The sequence below is a fragment of the Salarias fasciatus genome, chromosome 12 (assembly GCF_902148845.1).
Source record: "Salarias fasciatus chromosome 12, fSalaFa1.1, whole genome shotgun sequence".
Classification (NCBI taxonomy): domain Eukaryota; kingdom Metazoa; phylum Chordata; class Actinopteri; order Blenniiformes; family Blenniidae; genus Salarias; species Salarias fasciatus.
This window is the reverse complement of record NC_043756.1, coordinates 5,770,527-5,795,260: the sequence shown is the minus strand read 5'-3', so window position 1 is coordinate 5,795,260 and position 24,734 is coordinate 5,770,527. Positions and strand designations below refer to the sequence as shown.

Here is a 24,734-nt window from a genome sequence, read left to right as displayed (position 1 = left end):
AATATGATATGCACAGCAGAATGTTTGAAAAGCAAGGTTCAACCTTTGGATGGCGTGCGTGTGTGTGTGTGTGTGTGTGTGTGTGTGTGTGTGTGTGTGTGTGTGTGTGTGTGTGTGTGTGTGTGTGAGGTTCACTGAAGGATAGGCTACATTCAGAGCTGTGGAATTGTCATTGCCTTTCTTGCAGTCACCTTGAAGTCTGTGTGTGTGTGTGTGTGTGTGTGTGTGTGTGTGTGTGCGTGTGCGTGTGTGTGTGTGTGTGTGCGTGTGTGTGCGTGTGTCCAGACTCTCATTCTGCCCTTCAGCTCCAGTTAGCTGATTGATCAAACAACGTAAATTAAATCAGCGAATGCTGCTGAAGTGCCGGATCCATCCGTTGTACCGTAATTCTGCTTCTTTGTCATAAACTACCTCTGATTTGAGCAGGAATGTTTATTAATGTGCATTAACCGTGATTATGCTCCTCATCAGCCACAGGGGCCGAGGGACCCTTTAGAAAGGGCAACATTGACCCTGAATCAAAGTTCCATGATGAAGCAGAGAGACTTCCTTCTGTTTTAGGTAACAATACACAACAAAGAGTGATGGGAAAAAAACACCAAATGAGCTTTTTTTTCATCCATTTTTGTATTATCTATAAGCAAACACGATACACACATTATGCACAATCACAGCTCATCCCAAGTCTCTTCAATACCATCAGATTACAGAGGGTGAATTTTATTCAATATCCTCATTTTACAAGGGATCAAGAAAAATAATTAAACCATATGTAGATGAAGAAATTTCTCTCTAATTGAAAAAGACTCAAACCCTTATCCTGTAGACATTCGTAGACGCCAGCACAGTGTTAGTTTTACTGCAACACAGCTGTTCGGTTTCCTTGGTCTTCAGATATCATTGCCGTGGTGTTCATGTTTATACTTCATAATCCCGCCTTACTGCACATTTCACTCTCAGCGTGAACAATTCACTGCTCTGTGATCTGCATTTCTGTTTAGTGTACTTTTATTTCTTCCTATATTTCGCATATTCCTCTATGTTTTTATGTTATTATATTTTAAGAAACTCGCATTGAGATCTGGATCCAGAGTATAAATTGTGACATAACTGCACCTAAACAACGAAGGAGATAATGAGTGTATTTATTTCAGCAATACAACCTCTTCTGTTCAATTGCATTTTGGATTAAAAAAAAAGTTCTTTCACTCATTAAAATGTAATGAAACAGATGTAGGCTCCATCAGATAAACATCTGGTGCACATCAACAAATTCAAATGTTGTAGTCTATGGATTGAGGAAGACAACGAAACATGTTCACGCCGCACCAGCCGCCTAAAAACAACATACATGCTGTGAGCGTCGTGTTTTCTGTCATTCCATCTTTGTTCTATACTACTTTAGTGGATTTAAAGTGGCAAAGTGTTAACTAAAGGTGGAGGCAGGACACATCCCGGACCGGTCAACCAAGCACAATCACTCACATTTACAGCTACAGGTCAGTTTAGAGCCGGGGTGTCAAACATGTGGCCCAGGGGCCAAAATCACACCGCCATTAAAGTGAAAATTTTTAAAAGAAATGCTATTTTTGGTACAGGGGAGTTGTGGCCACTGAGACCCGAGCTGAGAGATCTTTTGCAGCAGCTTTGAAATTCAGCTATATGACTGGTAGAAAGGTAGGACCAGCTTCAAAGACACACTGTGAGGCTGGAGGAATCACTGAAGATGGCATAATGCTGAAATTACACCTATTTCACTGAGTTAATCTCAATAAATCAAGATTTAGTAAAAATTATATGTTAAATGTAAACTTAAAAAAATAGATATAAATACGATCATATGGTTGTTGACCGATAATGTCTATTTAGAAATAAGCTGTTATTTCTGAGCACCATCAGTGATAAATTCGGGCTCCGAATGTTTTTTGAACCTGAGGACCTGAGCAGGGAGGAAGACCACCAAGCTGATTCTCCTCTCCATCATTCCACATGGATTCATGACACCCACCTCTTTGACACTTGTCATGTACCTCTGATCAAAATTTAGGGCAAACAAGTTACATAACACTCCTCAGCTCCCAGAAATGTCTAAATTTGTGGCGTTTGAATCTACAGAGAGCGAGCAGTTTAAGCTTCGCCGAAAGATGCTAAACTGGTGGCTGTGTAGAGGCGTTTGACTGGCAGAACATCTTCACAAATATGTAAATGCAGAGCAAACAGTGTTCCCATTCCTTGACTATAATTGATATGCAGGCTGTGTTCATGGGAACAATGAAGTCTACTTTGGTGTGGGCTGAGGAGTGTCACCGAGTGACCAGGAGAGGGCATCTCAAGTCCTGAAACCGAGCCCCAGTCAGCTCAGTGTAATCCTCCACCAACATCATTCCTGTTGCTATACAACTGATTTATTCTTGATGCCACGGTCAGCGGGTCTAATCCACGGCAGACTGCGCCTTTCCTCTCCGCGCTCCACGCCTGAGGCAGGATACAGCCAACTTGTCGGGGCTGGATGACAGTTTATTTCCTCTCCAATTTCTCCACTTGGTCGGCTCCCGGTGTCTTTTCAGCCACTTAACCCAGATTCAACAATTGGCGGATCTGTTGAGACGGTTTTTTTTCCCCCCCGTCTCCAAAAAGACGCGCCGGTCAGTGTCGTGCGTCCTCATGAGGCTGCGGGCTTGACCGTGTCCGTCCGGTGGCAGGAACAAACATGCATCACCGAGCTGCTGTGCGGTAAAAACTACAGACAGAGGTGGATGCACACCTTCTGAAGCCACTCTCATCCTCCGACAGGTGTGCGGCTGTGCGCACAGCGGATCGGGCTCCGGCGCAAAGCGCGTCCATTCCCCGCGCAGCCGGGCGTCCTGTCTGACTGTCCCAACTATTTGGGCAAAACGCCGAGTGCGTCTAACATGTGGACCTGGGACTCCTGCAGCCGAGAGACCTGAGCATGAGGAAGAGCCGACACCGCGCAAATATGGGTACGTACGGCTCTCTGCAAGGCACCGAGGGAGCATCAATTCCTGCGCAAAGTGTTGAGTCTTTTTGCTTAATTACAATTCCCTTAAAGCTGCTGCTGCTGCTGCTGCTGCTGCTGTATTTGCCCCCTGGGGTGTGTGAATGATGACTGCAGGCTGGGGGATCTGAAAGAGGCTTTTCTTTCAACAACTGTTTGACAAATGATGCCTGATGCATGAGGCTCTCAGTCGCCTTTCCTGTGTCTCAAGAGCACGACTTTGACTGTGTTAATGAGTAAGTGCGTGTGTGGATTTCCCATGAATGCAGGGGGGAGAATGAAGTAGACTGAAAATAACCTCCTCAGTCAACTAATGATTAAAACCACAGCACGTGTGATTTTTAAAAAAAATATTTTTATTAGATTTCTTTCAGTTGGAGAAAATTCATATTCTGATAATTTCATTTTAACAGGATCTGTGTATATTGGTTTTGTTTGGGGACATGTTTAGGCTTTTAAATCTGTCACTTTTCTGTGTGTCTACAGGACTTCCTGTGCTTTTCACATGGCTTGTATTCACAGTGGTGGTGCCTGCCTGGCTGCTTGCTGCTGCTCCCAGCAGCATCCGCGAGCGTCCCTGCCCCCAGAGCTGCAGATGTGATGGGAAAATAATATACTGCGAATCCAATGCCTTCCGTGACGTGCCAAACAATGTCTCTGTGGGCACACAAGGCCTGTCGCTGCGCTACAACAGCTTGGCGAACCTCCGAGCTCACCAGTTCGCAGGCCTGAGTCAACTGGTTTGGCTCTACCTTGACCACAACTACATCAGTGCTGTGGACGGACAGGCTTTCCACGGGATACGACGGCTGAAAGAACTGATTCTCAGCTCCAACAAGATCACACTGCTGAAAAACAACACTTTCCACGACGTCCCGAATTTACGCAATCTTGATCTTTCCTACAATAAGCTACAGGTTCTGCAGCCTAATCAGTTTGTGGGCCTGCGGAAACTGCTGAGTTTACACTTGAGGTCAAACTCCTTGAAAACAGTCCCAATGCGAGTTTTCCTGGACTGTCGCAACCTGGAGTTTCTTGACATTGGCTACAACAGGCTGAGGAGCCTCACACGTAACGCTTTCGCCGGACTCCTGAAGCTCATAGAGCTTCATCTGGAGCACAATCAGTTTTCAAAGATAAACTTTGCTCATTTCCCACGCTTGACGAACTTGAGGGCGCTCTATCTCCAGTGGAACCGTATCAAAGTGCTAACCCAGGGCCTGCCGTGGATGTGGACTTCTTTGCAAAAGCTGGACCTTTCGGGAAATGAGCTTCAGGTTTTGGATCCGGAAACATTTCAATGCCTGCCCAATCTGCAGACTCTCAACCTGGACTCCAACAAACTCAGCAACGTCTCGCAGCAGACGGTGGAGACCTGGATCTCACTCACCACCATCAGCCTGGCTGGGAACCTGTGGTACTGTAACCTCAATATATGTCCCCTGGTGGCCTGGCTCAAGGCCTTCAAGGGTAACAAGGAGTCTACGATGATTTGTGCCAGTCCGAAGGAGGCTCAAGGTGAGAAAGTAACTGATGTATTGGACACTTACAATATCTGTACAGCAACGCCGGCCCCCGTCCCCTCCACCACGTCACCACTCACATCCACCCTCCAGCCTGAGCGGGTCCCCCTGCCCACGCAGCCCACAGTGGATAAAACGCAGACCTGGAACAGGACAGCCTCCCCGACTCCGTCTGAGGCCTCCCCCACCATCCCCCTGCCCGACACTGAGTATGTGTCCTTCCACAAGATCATCGCTGGCAGTGTGGCCCTCTTCTTATCAGTGGCTATAATTCTGCTGGTTATCTATGTCTCATGGAAGCGCTATCCCAGCAGCATCAAGCAGCTCCAGCAGCGCTCAGCTGTTAAAAAGCGGCAGAAAAAAGCTCGGGAGACTGAGCGCTCCCTTAATTCACCACTGCAAGAGTACTATGTGGACTACAAGCCTTCACACTCAGAGACTATGGATGTGCTGGTTAATGGGACAGGACCTTACACATACACCATCTCAGGCTCCAGGGAATGCGAGGTATGACTGTTGCCCTCCAAAAATCCATTTCCACTGCGAGGCATGAGAGGTAAATTTTCTAACAATCTGCGGGGAAAATACTTGTTTTCTCCTCTGCTCTTGTCTGTGGTGGGATAAGGAAGCAAAGGTCAGTGCACGGTGACTTGTTTTGTAATTTTATTCGGTTCCATGCGATTACCCGGCTGCTGTTCCAAATCATGCAATTCTGCTGCTGACTGATGAATTCTGAGAGATGAAACCACAGCGGCGGCTCCTCTTCCTGACTCACTTGCATACAGTAAGATGCATTATACACAAAGTGAGGTTCATCCTCCATGCCTGACATCAAAGAGCTCATTGATGAATCAGTGTATTATCAAGCAGCCTGCTATTTATTCACAAATGGCTTCCCTTCCTGGTAAAGTAGTTTGAAATCAAGTCACTGTGCAGGTGGTCCTCTCCTATCCGGCGTGTTTGCTACAGCAGCTGTTGTAGCAAATAAGCAAGTGGTGTGAGTCTTGGTATTTGTTTTTAACTGTATTTAATATGTAGATGTTTACGATCATAGCAGCTGATCACGTATCTTATTCTCTTTTTCTGCCTACAGCTATTGTATACTTAAGATTTTCCTCATTAGTTTAATTTGCAGAGTTCAAACATTCACCGCAGGCTGGAGAACACCATAAAGGCCTGCAGCCAAATAAAAGATAAATTATGCATTTGGGCTTCATTTCTGTTCGGCATTTGTGTATATACGCCAGCGAGAAACTGCGTTATGCTACTTTTGTTTATTCTAAACAAATTCACTTTAAAAGTGCAAACTTTTTGCCTTAAAAGATCAAATTAAACCGATTCAAATCATAAATACGGCTGATTGAAGCGCTGTACAGCAGAAGGGATTGAGACCAGAAAGCAGCGACAGAAAGACTAATCCATTTGCTCATGCTTAATTAGGTACTTTTTTTTTGCCTGTGTACTTTTTTCCTCCTAATGCTCTGCATCTGTCTTCTTTGTCCAGCTGCTTTTTTTTTTTTTTTCATTTGGCGGTGTGGCTAAGTGTGATTAACAGGATGTGTTGTGCTGGGTGAGATGTAGTGTCACAGGAGTCTTCTCTGCACCTTTTGTCAGACTAACCAGACATGCTGTAGAGTGCAGGAGACATCTTCCTCCTCCACTGTATCTGTCAGCGCTGCTCAGAGACTAAAGTTTTATCTCACGCCGCCGCACAGCTCATTTCCTACATTCTACATGGGGCCTATAAATCATTTCGTGATATGTTTTAGGAGGGCGGGCAGCGCTGTAGGAACATGCACACCCTGGCGGTGTCCTTCACTCCAGTCACTGGAGAGGCCAGCAGGAACGCGTCTCGTTGTTTTTCGTGGTGTTCTCGACTACGAGGAGCGCAGGTAGCTAAATCAGCTCTTTTGTCAGATTATCTGTGGCTGAGCATTTCTCAAACACGAGGGAAGCTGGAGGTGAGGCGGTTGGCTTATCAATCTTGCGGCTTTCATGTGAGAATGTGGCGTGGGAGCATTAAATGGCAGACCTAATGGGGCTTCTGCTAGCCGGAATAACTAATAGCCCATCAGAGGTAAGGAGCCGAGACTTCCCTCAGCTTTGTTATTCCTTGCCCTCTACAGCTCAGGGGAGCAGCTTCAGTTGTTAAAAATATTATGGGCATTTTTTTTTTTCTCTGTGTGTTGAAATTCACGGCAAACATTGCAATGCGCTGTAAAAACACATATATACCACTGGAGACTTCAGAAAGCACCTCCAGGACTTTAGGTAAGTCTTAAGTTAGAATCGTAATATGGCCAAGTTTACTTCAATCTAAAGCAGCATTTTTCAGTGCGATGTAATTTCTGAAGTCACAACGTGTTTTTGAAATAGTTTGCAGGACGGTGGGATATTTTTGGCAGACTTTAGAGGACATGAAGCCCGCGACGAGCAAAGATAGCGTCTCGGCCCATTTGCATCACAATACGGGCGTTGCAGCACACTCTCCTCTGTCAGATGAGAACGCTTCTCAGTTCATACTGAATGGCACACAGTGCAGAGTGTCAAGAAAGATGAAAGTAGAGATGTTGTATCTGAAAAGGCTGCTTCAGGGCTCAAACCCACACTCAGAAGCATACTGTAAACGCCAGAACTCAATGCAAGCCCCTGAACATTATTTTAGCTTTCCCAAATAGCAAGCACTTAAGCTATTAGCTGCATTTTCAATTAGCAGAAAGAGCTTTGTAATTGAGGCCTGTTATCTTCTGGACATGCCCAGACCAACAGACGTGGAGTTAATTTGTTTCTATGGATTTCCTCCAGCACAGCTCAGCAGGTTACTTTCGACACTGCAAACCGAACTCGCCGAGTGTGAATTTTGATGAACACTTTGAACTGTTCGATTCCTGGGTCTTCTTGGGGCACATTAAAAAAAAAAAAAAAAAAAAAAAACTTCCCCCTCCCGTGCATGTCGTCTGCTGCTCGTCCACCCACAGATCATCCCCCAGTAAAGTTAGTTCAGAAAATGTTAAGGTGAAAATCCCTCCATCTCTGCCAAAGGCAATTCTTGTACTTGGGCAGAATCTGCGAGCATTAATGGGGTGAAGAGATCCTGCTCAGAGATAATTAAAGTGGGCTGTGTGAAAGCACATGAAGAGAGAGGAGAGGAAGGTGTGCCTCTGCACCGAGCTGACGAACACCAGTGTTGTCCGCAAGAAGAGGCTGAAATAATTATAGTGTAAAACTCCACAGATTCTCCAAACTGGCAGGGTGAAAGGCATCGTAATGTCAACACACTGATGAGTTTAGGCCAGCGCAAGCCTCATCCATGCATGAAGTCGTTTTCATTTTCCCTGCTCTCACGCTCAGAGAGCACCAGCTTGTGTCCCCCCCCCCCCCCCCCCCCCCCCCCCCTCCTGGTGGTTTTAAAACTAATGGCTCCTATGGATCTAATCAATGTCTGCCTGGGACAAACCCCGCGAGAATTCCATTCAACAGGCATTTGTCTAATTCTATAATGCCGCCGCTGCCTTCAGAATGTCAGGAACGAGAATCAAGGATGATCAAAAAACAGTCTATACTTGCCAGGGTGGCAGCTTGCTCTTCATCTGCGCGTAAATGCACAGAAGGCAGGCTTCTATCAAGCGAAGGGGAGGCTTGACAGTTCTGGATATTTGTTGCCAAATAAAGGCCGGCTACATAAGTAGAATAGCCTTCAAATTGCATGGCATTTTTAAACACTTCCCTTTGCACATATGCTGTGGGCCAGCAACATGCTCAAGTAACTTTCTGACACATTATTGACAATACAACACAACATGCTGTTATGATAAAACACCATGCACACAGTGCGGGAACTCCGTCCATCCATCTTCTGCCCTGCTTTATTCAACTCAGGGTATCGCAGGGCTGAATCAGGCTCTCTGCTCAGGTTACGGGTAAATCACAGTGTCAGTCCAGTGAAATGGGATGTCATTCACACTTATGGGCAATTCACAGTCTCATTTTTGCCTGAAATCCATATTTTGGAAGAAAACTGAAGGACCTTGTGTAAACACACATAAGCAGGGAGAACATGCAAACTCAGGACTCAAACCAGTATCTCTCTCACTGTGAGCCAGCTGTGCTAACCACTACACCGCTGTGCGAAACATTTGGAGATCTCCTGAAAAAGCTGTGCCTGTTGCTATTAATTCTCATTTTGCTCGGTTGTCTTGTTGTTTGGTGGAATTGAAAATTACTGTAAATGCAAGACTGGGTGGCAATGATCCATGGATCCACAGAAGTAGACTACTTAGCTTTTATCATACCTGATGATTTTGTGAATAATGGGCCCTGGTCAGCTCCATTCAAACACACTTCTGCGACAAAATGCAGGACAAAACAGCCTATTAAGCGAATGGGCTCTAATGGCTGTTACACAACATCATTTTTTAGTGCCACGTATCACATGCCGCTCTGTAAGTGGTGACATATAAAAAAGAATGAATAGATTGGAGTGATCAGATACATCCCGCGGGATCGAGGTGCTTTGTTCCACCAGGGACATATAATTATGAAAAAAAGATGTCTTTTTTTTCCTTTTCATATCATATTTTTATAGCAAAAAAGAGGGACCAAATTGCTCTTAAAAGCTGCAGCCTGGATGCTATGTAATTCATATTTCTGCTGTTTATTCTGACATTGAGGGGTCTGATATGCCAAATGAGGAGATTGATGCTGCGCTTCTGTCGTCTTTCTAAACTTTGTAGTGACTGCTCACACATTACAGCTGACATGAAAGAAGAAGAAATGTTGACACAAACACTCGCACTTGTTTTTTTTTTCCCACTGTACCATAAAATTAAATCGCAGATAAGGATTTTTTTTTTTTGGTGCGTCTTGCCTTTGAGGCCACAAACAAACAGCTCTAACGTATTGCTAAATGTTACTTAGAGAGTATACTCAGACTAAAATAACTATTGTGATTCATACTTTTAATAATATTCTCTTCTAAAGCCAAGTAGAAGCATATAGCTCTCTGCAGTGAGAGAACATGCAGTGCTGGTTCATTGCGGAGAATCGAATGATCAGAAGGAGATAGAGACAATATGCTGCTTCCCATATCGCTTCTCGACTTCTTTGGCTAGACCGCGGTTGCCTGGCAACCGTGCAGCCATAACAAATGTCCAGGAAGGATGCATTTCCTCCCGCCGACGGTGATTACAACAAGCTGACTCATCATATAGCTCCTGGTGAGAAAGCAAACCAGTGCATTTCCCCAGATACTGAAGTGTTTCTTAAACGAAGCAATTCACACGCCGCCATCAGCCCTGTCATTAAGCCATTTAACATTTTCTTAGACGTCCCATAATAGGCTATACTTGCCTCTGAATGAGCCGGTAAAGGTATAAAATAAAGCAGCCGAGCACGGATCTGGATTTGCGCAGCCGATCTGATGTTGTTCCAGTGGAGCTGGAGGTTTCAAGCCGAGCGAAAGCGTTGCAGTGGGATTCATTAACACAAACGCACATAATCAGATCTCAGACCTATCTTTGGTTAAGCACCTCTCCGGTTGGTGTGTGTGCGTGGGGAGAGATCGCCTCCAAATAAGCGTCCTGGATGATGTTGGTGATTCAGACTTTTTACAGATGTTCCTCTTGGAGGTGTGATGTGTGTGTGCTGGTTGAAAAGGTGCGATGCATTTTTAAAAACTTCGCAGCGGGGAACATGGGATTCCTGCAATAATTACTTGTATTCTAACACGGTCGGTTAATATGAATACAGCAAGGCTGTTCTGTCATAATAATTAATCTTAGCATCTCTCCTTTCATCCAACTGATGTTTTCATGATTTTATTATTCTCATTATGATGTGCTAATAGCACACGTCGCAGCCGCTTAATAGCCTAATCTGGCACAGGCAGAAAATATGACGTTCCTCCTCCACGCTCCAACACAGACAATATTGAACATCAGCTCGGGGTTGGATGTACTTATTTACAGAACGCACGTGATGAACTGCCGCTCGTGCCTCAGACTGATCATCACAGACTCCTGCAGGATCCAGAAGTGTGTTGAATCACTGATAAAGTGTTGTACTGTTGAGGAAGAAAGAAATGGAAAATCATGGATTTTCTGACCTCCAGACCTCTGTTTAAAATTGAGGTCAGTATTGATTGACAGCATCATTAACTCCAATACGCACCTAATATCGCACAATAACCTGGTGCTCCAGTGGACTTGTCTTTCCTAAGCAGATCAGGTGTGTCTGTTCATGCCAGGACGACAGTGTTAACAGAGCGAGAACCCGGAGATTTCAGAATTGAAATAGAAGTCCCATGTTTATCCAAACTAATTTGTGAGAAAATGAAACGACCACAGAGATCAGACAAATTTGTTCTTTTTCCCATCAGAAAGCCGGCAGTTGCCCCCCTGCCTCCTGCAGACGTGGCAGACGTGGCACAAACTGTCATGAATATTCAATGAGTTGTTAAACTTCTCTCTTAGTTCCTGTTTGATGTGAGTTTGTTCGTTCTGTGGTGAATCAGATCAAATTAATTTCCTGTCAAGATCACGCATCTTTTTTTTTTTTTGTTGTTGTTGTGGATGGGTTCTGATAGTGAGAAGTGTTCAGATTCAGTGGGAGGAAGGAGCTGATGTGAGCGGTTAGCTGCACGAATCACCGCTAAACCAGAGCCGAGCAACAGCGGCGAAAACAAACTGGAGCCGTGAGTTTGCTCCCTGGTGGACGGGAACGCGGACAGCTGTGGGCGCCCGGGATGCGTGGTGCTGGTGTTTACTTTCTGCAGTCTGCTTCGAGGACGTGCGCCGCACATGCGCTGCCGCGTCTGTCAGCAACACTTTCTTCTTCCCTCAGACTCGCAGCGATTCACCGCCGCATATTTTAATTGCCTTGTTTTTATTGTTTCCAGGACAAACTCCAGATATTCAGGTAGCTGCAGAAAGTCTTCGCACTCTCTTGGAATTAGTTCTTATTTTTGAAGTCCGTTGTGAAGTCAGATGAATGTTGTGCTCTGGGGTTTTAGTCGCGCCTCAGTCTGGTGACAGCAGCAGCCAGAGGCGTCACGTATTTGATTTTTGTGTGTCATTCTTGTTAACGAGACAATTCCTGAAAACCTCATGGGAATTTCTCGACAGTCTCTCTGAAGGACGAACAAGAAGAAGATTTTGGTGGCCATAGGTCAAGGTCACTCTAATAATAGCCTTGTGCTTGTCCTGATTTCTTAAAAGATGGTATTATTATTATTCTTTCTTGAATCTTAGATAATAAATCAAGATGAAAAAGAAGTAGATGGAGGGTGAAACTAAGGCCGTGTCTTTCGGTGTAAATCATGCTCCTTATGTATGGGACTGTCTGTGTTTGTCCTGTAATGAGCTGGTGACCTATCAAGGTTGTATCCTGCTGGTAGTTAGCCTGGATTGGCTTCATCTCTCTGTGACCCTCAGCTGGATAAATTAATCTGGAAGATGGATGGAGACACTTTTTTTTTGCTACCGAATTCAATTCATTCCTGCATTTCATCATAAAATATTATATGTAGCACAAAGATTACAACTGGTGCAACAGTTGCAGAGTGTGATTAGAGATTTACCATGAGCCTTATTTTCAATGCGTGAGCGTCTACATTTCACATGTGAGTAAATCCATCAGTGTCCCATTTACAATTACTAATAAAAACTCTGAGCATGCAAACAAAATAAAACAAAACTAAACAGGAAGTTCATCATTCAGCCAATTATGACTACTGCTTGATTGCTAAAATACATCTATTTGATAAGTTTAAGTGTCTTCTATCGTCGGTGCATGAAAGTAATTCAGCAGAAGAGTAAATAATTAGACCGGTGGGAGGGATGTCTCCCATAACAGCCGCTACTGCTGTCGAGCGGTTTTGTGAATGAATTTGGACATGAATGGGTGAAAGGGAAGCACACATTTCAGCTGCTCCAACAATAAAATGTGCTATATGTGTAAAGTGATATTCAATTTTCTCATCTACTTCTTGTTAAAGTGTTTCAAAAGCCACCAGTCTTCAGCTAACATCGGGCCTCATTTACTAAGATCCCGTATAAAGCGTGCAAGATTGCATGCACATGCAAATAGATTTGAATCTTGGTACTAACAGTAAAATGATGAGCGACATCGTGTACAAACATTAGCATTCCCATGAGGATTTGCTCGTACTAGACCTAGTTTACATCAGAGCATTGCGCTGGATACGATATTGTTTCGCTGTTCGGTAGCTTGGATTCGACATCGATTGACTGGGTGGAAGCTGAGCCCTCACAAGACTGATGTACAGTAGGATGTTTACCAGATCAGTTGTGGTATTTGGGAGACGTAGCTGATATTCCGTATTCATGAAGACAGTCTTGCTGAACCGACAATGTGTGTTATATCTGCTTTGTGTTTCCGGTCTGCCGTAGTTTAAGCCTGAGCGCGACCTTTACCCATCTTTGCTGCACTGAATGATCACAATTGGAGTCGCCGTCATCCTGAAAAACAAGTGAAGAAGCTGAATGATGCAGTCGCTTATTATAACATCGTAACACAGTGAACTGCAAGACGAATTCACAGTAATCAGAAGTGATTCAAAGTTATATCTTGGCCCTTCACAGTACTTCTTCATGTGGATTTAAAAAAAAAGAAAAGTCATCTCCTGCTCTCTGAACTTCACTATATAAATTTTCCGTGTCAGGTTGATATTTACTCACTGTCCCTGAATACAAAGCACAGCTGATGTGAGTTTCATGGTTACACAAAGTATTGATGTATTCCCGTGTTATAAGGATTCATGGTTTAGAGACCACGGGTGTCTATAACACTTTGATCCGGCAGCTGTTAACATATTTCAGTCTGAAAGCGAACGGCGGTCTCTCCAGCTCCCCAAGTTTTTATCGACCCGGGTAAGTCTCCGCCGCGTCCTTCCTAATGTCACACTGTTTACACACTTGCTCTCAATGTACAACAGTCATAATTCTCATGGCCATTAACGGTCTTCATCGTTAGGATGTTGTCGTTGGAGGGCATTCGGAGAAATAACTCATGCTGTTGCTTTTCATCAGGGGCTAATCATTGGTTTTCTTGTGAGGACAGCGTAAAAGACTGAAGTCTCAATCAATTTCCAGTGTTATCCGGCTGAAAAGGAATGACTTCCTCGAGCCCTTTTAATGCTCCGTTAGCGAAGGGTGTGTTTTGCTGCTTTGGACTGATTCTGTTGTTTGAAGATGTAATGTGTCATGTGCTGCAACGTTTCCACTTTGCCATAACTCCAGGGGTGAACATCTAGTTTCGTTGTCAGACGCCTTGAAAGATTGGCCCACAATTTTACAGCGGCATTCAACAATCCATCATACAAAGAGAAATGCATTTCAGAAGAGGCACAGAAACCAATTTCTTTGTTGGCGGCTGCCTCAATAGACCACAATGCAATGCAGCCTTGTGATATGTTGTGGTTTGAGTGAGGGGGTGTGACTTTTCTTTCGTTTTTTTTTTTCTTTTTTTTTTCCCCCCTGACTTTCACACTTTCCACATTACTGTTGCTAAACAGCTGCCGACGCAGCCGAACCCAACGAGATCGCTCCGGCGGCTTTCAGAAGGCTTTGAGGGAGTCGGAGCAGATGTAGCGAGCGGAGAAATCTTGGCTACCTGAGAAATAATTTATGTCAGATCATTGTTGAATCACTCCTGGCGTGCTCTGAACATCATTGATTGATGATACATAATGGTGTAAGTGTAAGGGTGGATTTTTCATTAAGTCTGCAGGCTGAGTAGGAGCCAGGGAACAAAAGAACAATTTCAATTATCAGCAGGTCCAGGCTAATGTCTCCCCCGAAAAAAAAAAAAATTAAAAAAAATGGCTGCACGTATCTGTAAATTTCTTCTAACTTCTCAGGAAATCTGAATCACTTATCGAGTGTCTTATTATGGCAGTGTATCTATCAATCAGTAATCACAGGCCCTGGATTCTCTCAGTTTAAGCTGCTGTTCACTCACTCAGCCACACTTCTGCTTTAATGGGATTTGACAGCTTATCTGGAACTTCATGAAAAGTCAGGCTCGGCAGACAGACTGAATCATATAACATGAAAATATTAGACATAGCATTTTGTGCGGTTTTATGGTCACGAGGTCCATGTTAATTTTTCATCTCGGCTTGAAGCAGTTACCGCCTATTTAGCCCTTCATTTTACTGTGATTAATTCAATTAGAGCTCTTAAGACAGTCTGACTGTGATACCGCGGTTCTACCTACTGCGCCACTTTGATTCACTGCATAAGAACTTGAAAGTGGCACTTTAAAGAGAATGAAATGTTGACTAGGCACGTAGTAAATTCGTGGACTGCAATTTGTTTCTCCATCCTCCTTTGGATAAAGACAGGACAGTTTCTTTAATCTTTTTTTTTTTTCCTTCTTTCTGCAGGCATGGGTTTTGATGTAATCTGCACATATACTTCAAGAATAGTACTTCCCCAGAAAGCTTAAAGCCTTCATCACACAGCCGCGACATCTCAGCCAGTCTGATGGGACAAAATGGCGAGTCAGGAAGCCGAAACTGAGCGCGACGCTGCGCCTCTCCCATCTTCTCCTCAGGTTACTGTGAAATATGAATATCAATGCTCTGGCAATGCTCAGACTTTGTCTGGGTTGATATTTCAGTCTGGGCACATGGTTTACATAAATAAACAATGTGTGTGAAGCTAAGCTGACTTGTTGGTGTGTGTGTGTTGTCCAATAGGATACAAGTTGTGAAAAAAATAAATATGAAAAAAAAAAAAAAAAAAAAAATTGACCACAAGTGCAAGCGGCAGAAATGTGGCGGGAGCTCAGCGCCAGCCTCACCTCTGTGTGACAGCGGCACGGCGCCGTGCGCCACTCATGCTAACACCTTTATCGTTTCACACTGAGTTCACATCTAATATCAAACATCAATACCGGCATGTTCAATTTATATTCATTACGGTGTTGGTGAGGAGGGCGGCAAATACGCTTCATTCTGAAAAAAGATGCGCAGACGGAGCGCAAATAATGCTCATTTTTATAGTTAATTGAACCATTAATTATAGACAGCAAAGGACACATAAATAAGGTTTTACTCAGCACTGAGAATCTTTGTTAGTTGTTGACAAACCCAGAAATCTCACGGTTCACACTTTCACTCACATTGTGAATGAATGAGGCTAACAGCTGTCAGCTGTTAAAGACACCGGCCTGGAGTGCGAACGAGAGACACTCCAGAGACCGGAGGAGACAAACAGACCGCCAGTCGGGGTAATTAGAGACAAAACTGATCACTTTATTAATCTGTCCCTGCAGGAAGTGAGATGGCGCCACTAAGACGCTAGCAGGTTTCCGTGCTCCCGGCTAACGCCAGCGCTCCTCTCGGTTCATGTGCTTCCTGCTCAGATTATACAAGCAGCCGACTGACGCTCCGAATCGTATGAAGAGGATGTGAAGCAACGTCTGAGTGATGATTGACTTCCATGTACTTCCAGGAAGAATCACCTCAAAGAAGGTGCGCTCCGCGGCGCTGATTGACGTTTTCAGTAGCCAAGCACGCTCCAATTTCTGTACACGCCCACGTCTGTTAGAGACGACATCCAAAGCCGCTGCCGCTGTTGGTGCAGAGGAGACACCGTGAAGCTGTAATTGCACACCCGCGAGTTCAAGATGAGTCATCAGACATTTCACAGCGTTTCAACGGTAGAAAAAGAAGGGAATTAAATGTAAAAAAAAAAAAAAAAAAAAAAAGAAATAATAAAATACTAAAATAACAACAAGCCCACAGACACAAGATGAAACCTGTGAAAATATATGTCTCATTTCATGGTGTCTTTAAAGAAGATAAAGTAACGCGGTGACAAATGTTACATTTTCTCCCGAACGAGGACATAAGTTGGATGTTTGGTGCGCTACCCTCCCGCAGAGCTTCTGCCTCGGCGTTGCCTCTGTTGAGCCGTTGAATCATCGCTGTTCGATTTGAGTCATTTTGTTTCAGCAAAGTTTTGGAGATAACACACCAACTTGTTTTACTTAACAGGAACTGTTTTAACTGTCAGGTCGGTCTGTTTTCTCTACCTTTTTCCATCTTTAACTCTTAAATTCAGGTGTGGGGATTCTGGGAATGTCTTGCTGTGGCAATAAGAACAACTGGATGGACATTATGTTTAAAACGGTTAAGTATCCTATTTATCAAAGGTTTGCACATATGAATGAGTGCAAATCTAATATTGCATGCACACATAATCTAAAAGCAGATCTGATCTGGATACAAAACAAAATGCACTATCGAACTGGTACGTTTGTCTTCATGAATATGGAAACTCAAGCAAAGTCTTGGCTGGAGTTCCTGTTGTTGTGTTGAGGGAGACATTTTCTGTTGAAGCTCCTACTTTGTGCTTGAACGTCTCCAGTATATTACTTTGTTCTGTTTTTCTTCTGCCAAATTCTGATTTATTTTCTTTCACTCTCAGTTACGTTTGATAACTTTCTCAACAAAGATATCCAAGTCCGTCTCATTACATCTTTAGCTTGGCGCTCCAGTCATGCAAAGGTGATTTTAAGCAAACAGACGTGTTTGTTATAAGATTTCCAGGAGAATCCTCATTGAAATACTGCTGTCTCTGTGTGCTGTTAGTTGATAATGCATGTCTATTTCTGTCAGCATGCAATTGAGCCTGTTTTTTTTTTTTTTTTAACAAGATTTGTGAAAATCAGGCCCTAAGTGTCTATTTTATCAACATGCTGCTGCATGACTATTGAGAGGTGTTGAGACGTATGGTGAATACGAACAGTAAATACTCATTAACCTTGATTTTTGCTCTTTAGCTCACAGAATCTAATCAGCTTGTCTTTGAGTGAGAGTGAACTTGTCTGCAGCATCTAATGAAATTCCCACAAAATTTATCTGAGATAATGCATTCAGGGGAACGTAATAGACAGGCAGGCCAAAAACACAATACGGCACCGGCAGCCTGCAGCTGAGGCTGACATGAAGGCATAGGAACGGTAAAATCTGTACGTGCAGATGAGGCTGATGTTCTTAGTCTGTCATCAGTTTTGCAGCTAATTGCTCATAAACTAAATAATTGGATAAATTCGGAGCAGATGATGGTGCTAAATTAAAAGCTAAGGGCTCATCGGTTGTTATGATCTGCCATGAGGGAGATCTCAGCAAAGTATTATAATAAATCTTTCATAAAATTAGAGATATTGCATTTAAAAAATTTAAACAAGTGCAGAAGAAAAGATGTGGTCTGAAGGATTCATTCTGAGGAGACTGATAATATCCAAATTCAGAGGGATGGCTCTCCCTTTCAGACAGACTGGCATCGCCGTCTCCTAAGCCACGCTGGTTTTAGTGCAGCTATACAGAGCAGAGGTGGAGGAAGCAGCCTTATTCCCTCAAATCTTTCAAACTTTTAATCAAAATCTTATTATCAAATTTTGGAGTAATCCCACAGCTGCCGCAGCACTCTGAGCAAATTGACTGAAGGGATGAAATGTTGCCAGTGTCACGCGTCACTTCTGCGCGATAAGGAAGATGAATGCTATAGAGATGTATAAATATTTGCCGGCGTATAATTCGTGGTGACATGCATTGTGCGCAGGTGGAGGGAGAGGAGGGATTCATCTCCTGCTCTCTCTCTCTCGGTGCCAAAGCATCTTTTCAAATCAAACAAATGGGTCAGCCCTTTGTTCCGGCAGAATATTTTTATTTGCCCTATCTAACAGGCATATAATACACTGTGATCAGCAGGGTGTTTCCACTCTCCAATTTGAAAATTGCTTTTTGGATTTGAGCAAGTAGATACGAAGCAAATATTAACCGTAAATTTCACTCCATGCTTCGCAAAAATTACAGTCGGTTTGGTCATTCAGACACAAGAGAAACAACATCTACACAGTACAGTATGTGGGGCAGTGCACCCTGTCAGGGATTGTATGTATTCTGACTGAAGGGAATTTTAACAGACCTCAGCTGATTCCAGGCTGTCTCTGCCTGTAATTTTCTATTCCCCAGGTACCAAACTCTATGTTTTGGTGTCATTTCTTTCAACAGCATCCTCTACAACTCATGCTTTCTCAACTCCGAAAAGAAATTGAAAAACCACAACACACCAGGTGACTTGCAGTAGGAAGGCAGGCAGACAGAGATCTGCTGTGTGCAGAATTTTGTATTTATAAAAGTACCTCATAGAAATTTTGGTCTTGTTTTGGTCAAAAACAGAAGCATTTCTGGAACTGTAAGATCAGGAAATGTTTCCAGTACATGACAGAAAATGAACAAACGGAATTCAGACATTTTTTCTTGAGATGAGCTCATTTTTAATGGCATATTTGCACAGAAATTAGATTTGGGTTGTAGAGTTGGTTTGTGGTAGAGCCTGAAGAGGGGAAGCCAGTGGATCTCGGTTCTGAGGGGAAGTCATCATTAATGCAAGTCCTCCAGCGAGCTGATGCAATGGACAGAACAAATTCTGTATTGTCAGAAGAGCCACACTTCAAACAAAAGAGGCGGATTGTTGTTAATGTGTCAGAATATTTTTTTAAAAAAAAGTCACATCTAATAAAATGAACCGTCAAACTTGACGCGGTACCACCAGCTAGGAGCCGAAAGGTGTGTTCACATGCAACTTGTTTGCTTCTTCTTCTCTTGAACGCTGGTGAATTTGCCTGTCATGTTAAGACAGTTGATTGGTGTGTGTCTGTGGGTGTGAGCGTGTGTGAGGATTGATCTCTGATGAAATAACTGGAAAAGAGAAAGGCTGCTGAAGGAGGCGGGTCTGTGTCAGCGCTCGGGACTCTGATGTGGTTTGTTTCGCGTCTGACATCGAGCAAACCAAACTCCAGATTCTCTGACGGGGAGCGTGAAACCTGACGGCGAATCTGAAAGCTAAAATTATCTCCTCATTATGAACTGTTCAGGAAACAATCCTAGCCACTCTGCGGAAGTGGCACATACTGTATGTTTATGCAAATCATCTGGTAGCCATGGTAACGCATGATGTGAGCTTGGGGGCTTTTCCCTCATCAATCAGACAGTCGAAAGCTGTTAAAATTGTTGAGCGTGTGTGTGTGTGTGTGTGTGTGTGTGTGTGTGTGTGTGTGTGGACTGGTGATCTATTCAGGGTATAACCTTTGCCCTTTAACAGTCATATTCAGGCTGTTTTATTTTTGCAAAAACAATCACAGTAACTCAGAACACTGCGTTTCTCAGACATCAGAGAAAAACATTACTAATGTTAAAAAATCATATTAATTTGGTTTTCTGATGTACTGCATCACTCGGGTATTAAGAAGAAAATGCAATTGATTTGCATTTGGTTGCTTATAGGATAACTGGCAGAAGCCACAAGAAAATGAGAAAGGACCAAGCTATCATATAAAAGGTTTGGAAAAAAATATTGGATCTGAATACCATTTGCGGAAGAGCAGCTTTCTGCTGTAATAGCCCTAAATTTTCCCGTACTCCTTTGCTATTTACTGGAATATTCCATATTCTGTAAATGCTTCAATCGAACTTTCTATCATACTTTGCTGTTTACAGAGACTTTGTGTCCACGTTTCAGTGGATGTCGCATTTTACAAAAGAGATCACGTTCAAATACATGCATTTATTTAGGATGCCCTCCAGTCGCCTCGAGAAGGAGGAAACCCCGTGGTGGGTTCAGGACCCACTGGAGAGATTATATCTTTCATTTGGTTGGGGAGCAGCTCGGGCTGCCCTCAGTAGAGCTGGAGGAAGCTACAGAGGAAAGTCAAGTCTGGACCTCTTTGCTCTCTATACTGCCACTTGGACCTCATGTGGAATGAGGCAGAAAGACGCTGAGTGGAAGGATGAATGGTCGCTGTCTGCACAACAGCACAGCAGTTGTATAGTGTTGCAGCCATATGTTACAGTATGTTCCTTTGCGAATTGCAGTTGAATCATATACAAATGATAGAAATGGCTTACATTTCCTTATGAGTTGCAAGCCCTTTGCACCAGCAAAGAAGATAAATATACACATTAAAAGCTTTAGAGTGCTGCATGACCGACCATCGTCATTGGGTATTCATCAGTTGTCAAGAACCTCCCAAAACCATTACAGGTCACAGTAACTCTTAAAATGTTATGATGCGTATAAACCAAATTTTAACTGTGGCTGCATCGAGCAAATTAAAATCTTTTAGTGCGCTCCGGGTCCTGCTGGCCTCAGCATTCACTGTTGTGCAGAGGTGGAAGCCTCGGCGACCAGCAGGTGGTTGAACTTGTACACAACACCGAATGTGTTTCAGGTAGCCCACTCTCTTCAGTCCTCACCCAGAAACAAGTGCTGGTAGCTCTGGCTCCTGTCCAGATTTGTAAACATCCTCCAGTCAGAGAAGGAGGAATAGTTATTGAGGTTACAGCTTGAAGGTTTTAAAAGCTTTACTGTCATGGGTCAAATAATACCAACTAAAAATAATAACTACTCAGACAAAATTAGAGATTTGATTGTAGGCATGATTAAAAAAAATTAAAAACAAAAGCAAAAAAACATGAACAGAGTGATTATTTTAACAAATAATTGACGCAGTTGTTATTGTAGGACTTGTTTTTCCCCCCAATTTGATCTTATTCTGACACATCAAATAGATTTTAAACATAAGCTTAAATGAAAGAGTGTCAGTACAAAGTGCACGGATCCTGCATGTTCTGCACAGCCTTCCTGCCACAGATAAATCAGAGGCTGAGATTACCCCTGGAGCCCGGCGCTGAGGCATTTCATCAATTGGAGATCAAGACTTTGTATTGATCTCATGGCCCATACATGTTTGACATTACTGAAACTTCACTGTTTTCGGTGAGTCTTGGATTTCAGTCAATCCCCATTTCCATAGAGCACAGAGGTGTGAGCTCGCTGCAGTGGCAGGACTGAGAGGTCTTCTTTTGCTCCAGAGGTTGTTTTTTTCCTTCTTTTTTTTCACCCCCCACCCACCAGCCAAATCATTTTTCCTTTGTGTTAGAGTCTAAATGTGATGCACAGACACTGTCCGTAAAAAACACTCTATTTTCAGCCTTTCCTTCTGCTTTTCTCTGTTTTCATACCAAGACCAGAATATATGGCCTACTGTCAAGTCTAATCCTCCTAAATTGACCATCTTTAAATGGCAAACGCAGTCTTCAACATAAGAGCGGCTAAATTCAAGCAATGTCTCACTTCTTGCAGTTATGGAAACATTTTTTTTTTTTCCCCTGGAACATTTTATTGCCCTCAGTGCTTTTTATGGCAATGTTTTTCCAACTAGGTGTAGTCCGCTGCAAAGATACAGCATTAAATTATTATTTATGGTCTGCCTCAACGTTTTAGTGTCACAACAAGTTCAAAATAGTGGAGGAAGCATCTTTATGCATTCCGATATGTCAAGTGAGCAGAAAACAAGGCTGCTGATATTAATGGCTGTGAGCAGCAGCAGTTAGTTCGGCCTGCATTACGTCAAACGCGAGAGTCAAACACTTGACAGTTCACACATGCTGCAGGAGTCATGCTTGGCCTCACTTCCCTTCGGCGCGCAGTCTTACGCACACCCACAGCCACCCCCACCACACACATCACACGCACATCGCACACGCATCACACACTCAGCAACACTGCAGCATTCATTACCAGAGAGTTGTGGACGACGAGGCAGTTACATTTGACTGCGGAATGAGGAAATCAAGCATTTTTATTCTCTTTCGTTGTGGAAATTATGAATAAACCCTCCATCATGTAGTGTTTGTCAGCACTTTCCCAATCAGGCAGCCGGCGGTGGTTCTCTCCTCACCCATTGCCTGACAATTACTGTAACAGATACCAAGAGGCCAATGACAAGGCTCCTGAAGCTTGTACCTCAGTGACAGAATGAGCCGAAACCTCATCATGTTTCTGGTAATGCTCTTGAAAGATGCTGAATGGAGAAAATTTAAATCTCATGACTTTCTCTCTTGATTAAAAGTGTGTTTGGTTACACTGGCACTGGTCCGTCCCTGGCCAGCTATGAGCGCTCCAGCAGGATTATCTGTGCAGCGAGGTCCAATCTACTCTATGAATATAAATACATCTTTTTCGTCCCCTGACCATTTATCTTTCGACTGTTTTTCTCTGTTAGGAAGAGATTTACACGTCTTTCATGTTAATATTTTGAGTATCTCTTAATTTGCAGTTGTTAATAGTAGATTTTTCAGAGAAACCAGAAAAACTCCAAGTGAAACCAGTATGACTAAAGAACTTGAGGAAAGAAAATCCTAAAGTTGAACTTCCTGACATCTCTAAATTACTTCCATTAATCATCAGCCAACAACCATGAGCTCTATTTACAAGAATCAATGGTGCAGTTTATCAGGTCCCTAAAATGTCTCGGCTGGCCCTCTCGACACAGCAGAGCAGCACCAGGACACCGAGCCATGCTCAGAGCATTGAACTTCTCACCCTATTATGCAAAGTGAGTCCAGCCGCCCTGCAAAGGGATGCCGTTTGACTGCTTGTGGCAGTGCTGATGAGGTCTCGGTCCTTCATAGCTGAGGGCTGAAATAAAGAGCAGCTCCGGTAGCTGAAGCTGTGTGGCTCAGCTATTTCCATTTACAAATGACTCGCTGCTGTGAGTCCAGTCATTAACTTTACCAGGTGCCTCTAACTCAAGTGATGCCACCTTACATCTTTGTTATTGTTAACTTATGATACCTAAAGGCTCCTGCATATTTCAGCAGTCTTTCAGCAGGAAATGAATAAATGAAGCAGACTATGAATAAAGCACTTGTTCTTGTAGCGTAAAAGCTCAATATGGAAGTAGATGCCGAATATAGGCCTGCATTTTACTCCTCGGGAATCTGAAATCTATTGTTTTGATGCAGCCCCGGCGTTACTCTGATCGCTATTTTCTGCTGCATTTCATTGGCTGTTAACAGCTGGAGCTCATAGCGACTGTCACGCTGTGTGGCGTCGTGAGACAGCGGAGATTATACCGGGCTGGCTGTGGTCACGTGACCATCCTTGAACCCCTCTCACTGTAAGACATAAGACCACAGACTTCAGGCCACAGTCAAAGATATCTGAGATAGTCCCAGACAGCCAGAATCACATCGTGTACACACGCTTTGCACCAAGTTCATATTCAATTTAAAGGTGCATACATGCCAAAGAAAACTTACCAACACACACAAACGTTTAATTTTGGAATCATCTGTTTGCTTTCTCACTCTCTTATTTAATAATGCACCAAACAAGGCACTATCAGTGGCACCGTGCAGCGTTATGTCCCATGGCTTCGGCCTGCTGCTCCTCTAGTTTTACATGTGTAATCTGATTAGAGCTGCACACAGACCCTCACCAGGGGGGATGGATCACTCTCGATAATAGGCATCGAGAGTGATCCGTCCCCCCGAGGTCCACTTCTTGAACCAGCCTCCACGCAGGAGGTCCGGACCGCCTCTCATTTGTTTCATGCATTATTTATTGTTTCATATCAATGTGAATTATGCTGCTATGATGTAAACTTGCTGCAGGAATCCCTTTTCTCACCACTTAGGATTACTGTCATTATCAATTAATAAACTCCTGCATGTTTTCAATTAATTGATTAGTCATTTAGAGTCTGACGTTGTTGGGTCAATCATGACAAGCTCCCTGAGACCCCAGAGACACCTCAAATTGCTTGCTTTATTCAACCGACACTCCAAGCTCAAATTACACAATTTGTTTTATTAAATGAAAAGATAAAGGGAAAGAAATCCTGTCATCCAGGAATCTGGAGGCAGACAGTATGTGGTAATTTCTCCTTATAATTAGCAATTACACCATGATGAACATAGTCACTGATTACTTTTCTCGCTGTTAATTTATGAATGAATCAGTGGATGCATTCAGGTCTGCAGCAGAAGTAATCCTGCCAGTCGCGCTCTCAGGCGTCAGCCCCAGTTCACGGGTGGAACGCAGGGTACACCATGAGCAGTCTGCCACAGGGTAAACCCAAAGAGACAGACAGCCGCACACACATGCACAATTTAGAGGAACCGATTAACCTCAAACTCATGTTTTTTGCGACAGTGGGATGAAATCTGAGTACTCAGAAAATCCTGCACAAAGAGAACATCCACACATCCACACACTTTGTGTGTATCCAACCAGGACTCCACCAAGGAGGCAACAGTGGTCTGCCATTATGCGCTCCTATATATCTGAAATGCATTATTATGTATTTCTCCACTG

The 24,734-nt window shown here is 43.5% G+C and overlaps 1 protein-coding gene across 2 annotated transcripts in view; it reads left to right on the top strand.

The window, feature by feature from the left end:
• Positions 1-2,370: 2,370 nt before the first annotated feature.
• The window catches only part of LOC115397970 (leucine-rich repeat transmembrane neuronal protein 4), a 53,971-nt gene continuing 31,607 nt past the window's right edge, over positions 2,371-24,734 (top strand). The window contains exons 1-3 of one of the 2 annotated variants that reach the window (XM_030104534.1): positions 2,371-2,645; positions 2,794-2,981; positions 3,503-5,046. In XM_030104534.1, coding sequence (XP_029960394.1) covers positions 2,951-2,981; positions 3,503-5,046 — 1,575 coding nt within the window. In that variant the 5' untranslated portion in view covers positions 2,371-2,645; positions 2,794-2,950. Of the gene's footprint in view, positions 2,646-2,793; positions 2,982-3,502; positions 5,096-24,734 lie in introns of both variants that reach the window. The other variant, XM_030104535.1, reaches the window with a different exon arrangement.